The 7,500-nt window shown below is 36.2% G+C and overlaps 1 protein-coding gene across 2 annotated transcripts in view; it reads right to left on the bottom strand.

The window, feature by feature from the left end:
* The window catches only part of LOC122248172 (protein VAC14 homolog), an 11,766-nt gene that overhangs the window by 2,192 nt on the left and 2,074 nt on the right, over positions 1-7,500 (bottom strand). Inside the window, exons 2-13 of one of the 2 annotated variants that reach the window (XM_043008028.2) lie at positions 7,310-7,460; positions 6,272-6,502; positions 5,841-6,058; positions 5,146-5,266; positions 4,760-4,883; positions 3,137-3,265; positions 2,886-3,016; positions 2,367-2,508; positions 2,059-2,179; positions 1,483-1,657; positions 575-693; positions 79-158 (exon numbers count right to left, since the gene is read on the bottom strand). In XM_043008028.2, coding sequence (XP_042863962.1) covers positions 79-158; positions 575-693; positions 1,483-1,657; positions 2,059-2,179; positions 2,367-2,508; positions 2,886-3,016; positions 3,137-3,265; positions 4,760-4,883; positions 5,146-5,266; positions 5,841-6,058; positions 6,272-6,502; positions 7,310-7,460 — 1,742 coding nt within the window. Of the gene's footprint in view, positions 1-78; positions 159-574; positions 694-1,482; positions 1,658-2,058; positions 2,180-2,366; positions 2,509-2,885; positions 3,020-3,136; positions 3,266-4,759; positions 4,884-5,145; positions 5,267-5,840; positions 6,059-6,271; positions 6,503-7,309; positions 7,461-7,500 lie in introns of both variants that reach the window. The other variant, XM_043008027.2, reaches the window with a different exon arrangement.

Raw genomic sequence — 7,500 nt, 5'->3', positions numbered from 1 at the left:
AATAAAGATAAATCTTGTATCATGTTTTATCACATTTTGAAATATTTTTCATCTGCATAATCATCTAAAACAACTTACATGTGAATATTGGAGATTCTACAAGTTGAACCAACTTATCTACCTCCACAAGGAAGTCTGTCGTAACTTCAATGTCACCGCTTTAATAAAGAATTAAGGAAATTCTCGGTGCCATGTTTTTTTTTTTTTAAACTGCATTGAGTCTATCATTCAACCAAAGCAATGATTTTAAAGTTTTAATATATACCATAGTTATCGCTATTTTTATAACAAATGCTCTAATTGTCTTGATTTCAAACATAAGATTACATCATTATTCACCAAAGAGAGAGAGAGAGAGAAAAAAAAAAAAAAAAAAAAAAAAAAAAAAAAAAAAAATAAATAAATAAAATAAATACCCACTCTGACCTGCAACAGCTTCAAAGCCAAATTTCACTCACTCTGAATTACGGAACAACAAAATGAAAAGGGTGCAAGAAGAAATATCAGACATCCTTGTACTAGAACTATATAATAATGAACCATCCATCTAATAACGGTATGTAGAAAAGGATACAAAGCGTGAACGAGAGCAGCAGCATGGGAATAATTCTGCGTGAGGAGACACAGGGTCAGAGTTGCCACTGGGTTGTGACTCCACGATCGATACAGCTTCACAAATAACTCGCAGTTCTCCTGAAGTAACAAGTGCTGGTTAGAAATATTATAAATACAACTATTGCTATTGTGCAAGTCTCTCATGCTCTGGGGAAAGTAAATTGGAATGGCATTTATATAATGGTATATTTTCATCACATAGTGGTACTAGAATGGTATATATTAACAATATATTTCATAGTTTCCAACTTATGAGTCTTCATTTCCCACTAATCTACCATGAATATCAAAACTGTTTTTAAAAAGATTACCTTATATATAGATAATACATATTTAAGATTGGGTACATGTTCGTGATTAATACAATAGAAAACATTTCTTCTAAATTTGAGAATAAAGCAACAGCTAAATTACTAGAATTGGTAAAGCATTTCATCTTTTTATTTTTAGCAGCTAATGAGTCTACAAAAAAAACAGATACTTGGCAATGATCATTGTTTACATTTACACTTGACCTCTATCAAAGAATCTTTGTACAGTCAGCTAAAGCTCTTTAACCCATTCGCGCCGGATGATGTGCTGACACATTTTGTGGTTTTTGGGTCAGGTGCCAGCGACGAGATATTTGGTGAGCAAGTGGACAGCCCAGGCTCGCGGTTAGTGCGCCCGAGAATCCTGAGGCGTTAGGCTTATGGGTTCGAAAACCCCGGCATTCTGACCATTCAGAGCCGGAATAGCCCCGGCGTGAATGGGTTAAAGACCCACAACTATAATATAAACCTGCAATGCAAATACCAATATATTCTCGTTATTATCATTTCTATGAGCTGGCAAAGAACAATTAATGGGAGGATTGATTTTGCTTACCACTGTTGACAGATCTTTCAACTGTAACCTCAAAGAAAAAAGTTCCTTAGATGTTAAAAGAATTGATGATAAAGTCTGCACCATCTCAGAAGCAAAAGTTAGATTTTCTTCCTTCTGCAGAAGTTCCGCTAAAGTTCTGTAGATGTCTTCAGCACTCAACATTACACAAAGTTGTCTGAAAAAGAGTATCATACTATGATAACCTATCTTAAAGGGTAAAGTGTGACTGCCTACCTACCAATGTTCTGATGGAAAACATGATTTTTAACTCCTATGGACATATTTACATAAACATCTTTCTTCATAAAATAATGATTCCATAAGTCCTAAAAAGTACTATAACAGTTTCATGGACCAATGACATAGCCATTACTCTCTTTTATTGTGAAAGTTCTTTTTTTTATAAACCTCTTAAACCATTACTAATCTTCAATGCTAAAGATCATCACTAATTCGCTGTAAGGTGAGGGGTTATAATCGTGGAAGCCCTTGTGTTATACAAATACAGCAGGTAAATGAACAGTATTCTCAAGAAAAGACATAGCCTGAAAACTGTAAATAGGAGTCAATTGTAACCTGATTATGAACGGTCCTCTGTCCTCGAGCAAGTTCCGCTCTGTTGCGAAGAGGTGGAGGAGGTTCTGCAGAAACCTTGTGAAGTATTCGTCCACGCTATTTCTTTCCTCTCCTTCAATAACTTGAATGGAAAAAAAACAAAAAAACTCACCTCAGTGTGTATCATCTAAAACATTCTTGGTGTTAGATGGATAAAAAAAAAAGGCAAATGAATAGCTAATGTGCCAAAAATGCCAATCAGATATCCAACACAGTTACACAGGAAATAATAATATGCTTAGCTATAACAACAAAAGGAAAAAACTTACCCTGAGTGGCAGCAGCATGAGGCTGGTTAGTAGTGGACGCAATCTGTGCCAGCACCTGAATGACCAAGAGAACAACCTCGTCCGACGGGTCCGAGAGAGTCCGCAGAAGGACGTGGAACAGCTCTTCCAGATAACGACACATCTGTCGAACGTACAGGGTTTGGTTTTAGGAAATGAGGTATTCTGTTATACCTAAATCTTGTATTGCCTTTTTGAGTCTATTTAAAACACTAATTAGTATATATGAAATAAATAACTTTATATAATTTTTAATATGAAGCTCTAGTAGGCAGTTCAAATGGATATATTTTTAGCTTTATTTCTATTCTATATTACTTTGTCTAGAGCCTTTTTCCAGTAATTCCAATTAATACAATCATTAACAACGAAAGTTGACTTTTATTAACTATATATAAATTCTTGCTATATTACATTTGATACCCATCATGAATAATAATAATAATAATAATAATAATAATAATAATAAAAAAATAATTTACTACATAAAAAAATGAATACCTTATTAGGGATCTTATTGTGGAGATGATAGATCCAACGCAGGACTGCTGTTTTACAAGGAACGGGAGTGTTTCGTAGCTGTTTGAGCAGCACCTCCATGACTGAACCCAGATCTAAACCCTGATTATTAACTTCTGAAACAAAGTACAAAAAAACATCAAAGCCAGCACTAAAGAGCACAATAATAATAATATAAAACATCCATTAAGAAAATAATTTGAAGATTGTAAAGGGATGTAAAGATTTCACACCTCTTGATGTGGAAGATGCTGACGCTTCCTTTGAGGTGTCAGCTGATCCCTCCGGTCCCTCTCTGTCGTCTTCTATGGTAATCAACTCCATCAACCTTGAGCTGACATCTTCTGCCAGTGCACGAGTTTCTGGAGAATAAGGAAAGTGCGGTAAGTTTACAGATACACTTGAGATTAAACTGAAAGGTAACTTGGCATTAAGCTTCAAGATATATTGTAAGCTTTGATAAGCTTCCAAACAGATTTACAATGGTCTGATGTAACTTCATGCTGCTGTCATCAAAAAGATCTTTGCTCTTGCAACTCTGAAACTACTGTATGTGGATCTCTAGATCCCCACCGTCCATTCTTAACGAAAGATAAACCATAAAATTTATTTGGTATTGCCTATTGATATATCAGTGATGTCACTCAAAACATAATACTCTGAATGACACCTAATTATATTCATATGTTATCATCATTGTCACTGTAACTTGGGTCGTTTAGGGCTATCATTAACCTTTCCCTGGTGAAGGTCCTGAGGCCTTACAGCCCATTTTATGAAAGAGTAAATAGACTTCACCCAAGTTACTTGTCTGAGACTACTTCAAAATTAACATGTTCAACACATAATATATTAGCAGGTCAAAGGACATTAAGCAGGGGAAAAATTTTCATCATGACATTGGAAGGTCGGTCAATATTTTCCAAAAATCTTCCAATTAAATCCTTACTTTATATACATGATTTTTCATCTTGTTCACCCAAACTTGCCTCGTTTATGTGTCAGTAAGTAGAAATAATAAAATAAAGGGCTTTAATCCATTCGAGCTATGAGGGGAAGCCACGCACTCGGGTAGAGCGAGCGGGCAACCCAGGCTCGCGGCTTGTGCGCCAGAGAATCTCGAGGCGTTAGGCTTATGCGTTCGAGAACCCCAGTATTGCGACCGCGCAGAGACGGAACGGCCCCGGCGTGAATGGGTTAAAAGCGCTGTGCCACAAATTATCCAGTGAGTTACATGATTGCGAGAAATGGATCATGGTTTACACAGCTTGGCAGAATAGTAATACTTACACCAAGTGATGAAATAATATATATGTTATGACATCTCCAGACTCTACGTCTAGGTTATCCTTATAGGATCATGTCAAGCATAATGACAATTACAAAATAAAAATTATCTGAAGCTGACCGCTACACACATGATCACCTAGTGTACCGGCCATACAAAAAGCCATGACAGGATATCACGTCATCTGGCGTTAATGGGTAAACAAACTCTATCCATGTATATCATCTATTCAGTTGTGAATTTAACCAAATCAGAAAAAAAAAATCTTGATAAAGAATATGAAACAATATTTCATTAATGGAACCTTAACCTGAAAGAAAGAAAGAAAGAAAGAAAAAAAAATCAATAATAACTCTCATAACAAATGGGGCATTAACCCCTTGGTCGTGGTTTTAATAAAATATGTATACAGTCATGTGGCGCGTTCATGTTGTATGGCACGGTGCCATCTGCATCCATGACCGACTCTGTCTTGGCAGCAAATCATGCCATCCGCTGTCAATGGGTTAAAATAATCCTACCAATCTTTACATTCCAAACCTACAAAGAAATTCTTTCTAAGCCTTACTTGCATAAGTCGGGTCATCCAGAGCCAGGCAGGGCAATGTGGCAGTCAGGATGCCAGATGTGTGGGGCAGCATCACGCGGCCGGACAGTGTCACAAATTCATTGATCCACGTGAGAGCAATGAACTGTTTAAAGACACACACAGAAATTGATTAGCAACTTTCTATAACTCAGTTGTGTGTTGGTGGTTCCTAATCAAACTTTACATGGCATTATAAAATCATTATCAAATTCTATTGGAAAAGCTCTTACAAAAAGATATCAATCTTTACTGTCAAGACAAAATGTTCTGCATCAGGCATTACCACAAAATAACAAGATTTGCCACCAAATAAAGATATAACATATATGTAAAGATATAACACACATAACACAAAACTAACTCACCTGAACCAGCTGATCATTCGACTGTGCATGAGTGATGAGGATGTTGATCATGTCCCCAAACTTCACTCTGTCAGGCGCTTTCTTGATGCTCACCAGGAACTCTCCAATCACAACCTCACACCTAAAGAAAGAAAGAAAGAAAGAAAAGACAAGAAAAGAGGAGAAAAGTAAAGAAAAGAAAAGTAAAGAAAAAAGGAAAGGAAAGAAAAGTAAAGAAAAGTAAAGAAAAAAGAAAAGAAAAGAAAAGAAAAAGGAAAAAAAAGAAAAGAAAGAAGAAAAGAAAAGAAAAGAAAGAAGAAAAAAATCAATATCACATACAAAAGGTTCATCATGGGGTTAATTAGTAGTCTTTTTACCTTATTAGGCTTCTGTGTATGTAAGTCAGAAGAATCATCATCCAATAGAGAACTATGAATATGTCTATCAATTCAGTTATTTATTAAGTTAATTACTAAATTTCACATTAAGGATTCCCTGTTTTGCCTTACATCTCTCTCTTTGAGAGAAACATAAAGACTACATTCCTGCATATAATAGGAAAAAGTGAAACTAAACAAACAAATATATAGACACACACACACACACACACACACACACACACACACACACACACACACACACACACACACACACACACACTCACACACATACACAAACAAAGGGAGGAGGAGGGGGAGAACACTTCTTCAACTCACATCTTCTTGACCTCCGGCTTAGGAGCTTCGAGGATGAAGAATAATCCATCTAATATTTCCGACAAGAAGGAAAGCGTATCAACATCGGGAACAGTGTGCAGTACGGACACCCAGGACACCACAAGCGTCTGGGCCCAGTGGTTGTTGGAGTACAGTTTCTCTCGCAGGACTGGGATGAATGCGACCAGATCAAACGAGGCGCTTTCCGTCACTATGTCCTGTGTATAGGAGTTGAGAGGATGAATTGGTGCATATTTTGCATGTGCGTAAAGCGGTAATGATTCTCATTCAGTATTGTCAACAGAGGGATTGCCCTAGAGAGGAATGGAGAAAAAAATGAGAAAGAAAAAGAATAAAGGAGAACAGAAAGACGAAGAAGAAGAAGAAGAAGAAAAGGAAGAAGAAGAAAAAGATAAACACATCATGCTAACCTTCATTATCCTGTCCAACATCTCGGAGCCATTTTTCACATTCTGGTCCGCGTCCATGGCCAGGCGTACAAGAATGGTGAATATGTCATTGAACTGCGACAGTACAGTGCCCCTGGAGACCCTGACAACGTTGTAGAGGGACTCAGATGCATAGTACCGCACATTGGGGTTGCCATCAGTGAAGCAGGCCAAAATTGGATTAACGAGCTCTTGAATATACGGCCCTATGCCCTGCAAGAGAAATTCAATTTAAGTTTACTGAGACCTTCTGTCTTATATCAATGGACAATCGTGTGATTGAATAATAATAATATAAAGTGTTAGAAAAAAATATTATCCTAAACTGAAAACCCACCACTAAGATATAATGATTCTAAACAGTTGCTTGTTAAAGTAATTATTACATACATCAAAACTTATGTGATGCAGAAATTTCTAGCTCCAGTCAATAAACATGTATCTAGGGCTGATTAAAACAAAATAATATACCAGAAACTATATGATAATTCTCTGAACTTCTTTAAATTGACAACACCAACAAAAATATTAAAGACGCCTTACTTCATATCTGCCCAGATACGAAAACCTCTTCCATAGCTAAGTAACTGATTGGTTAATGGATAATGTTTATATTGCTATTCACATATTCACATTATGTGTGTTCACCCTCTATAATGAGATTTGCTCTTCAGTATGATAACTTTGAAAATCAGAAATGTATAAAATTAAATAACTGAGGTAATTTTGAGAGAATATTAAAAATGCTAAATGTGGATCGCATTCCAGTTGACAGGAATCGTAAATACTCAGTATGGTAATCTGGAAATCTAAGAAAAGACGAGAATAAATCCAACACGGTTCGAATTCCTTCATCAGATGGATAAAGGATGTTTTCCTTGACAAGTTGAATTCTGCATATATCAAAACATATTTCCTAATACAATCTTAATCAGTCTTGTAAGAAAATATTACAGATATTCATAGAAATACATGATAACAGAAGCACACAAAGCACTAATAATAAACTTAATGCATTACCCTAGTTCCAAGTCCGATAGCAACTGCAGCAAGTCCAATGAGTCCACCTTTTCTGGTATGAGGGTTATGAGACATCGCAAACTCTTCCAGGACTCGTATCAGTCGGCTGATCTGCTCTTGGTTATTGACAGCGGCAAAGTCTTTGACCATTCTGAAAATAGCATTTTAAAAATTTTGTTATATGTAATTTC

The sequence above is a fragment of the Penaeus japonicus genome, unplaced genomic scaffold, assembly GCF_977035675.1.
Source record: "Penaeus japonicus unplaced genomic scaffold, GWHDUDI00000001_assembly GWHDUDI00000002, whole genome shotgun sequence".
Lineage (NCBI taxonomy): Eukaryota > Metazoa > Arthropoda > Malacostraca > Decapoda > Penaeidae > Penaeus > Penaeus japonicus.
This window is presented reverse-complemented; position numbering and strand designations above follow the sequence as displayed.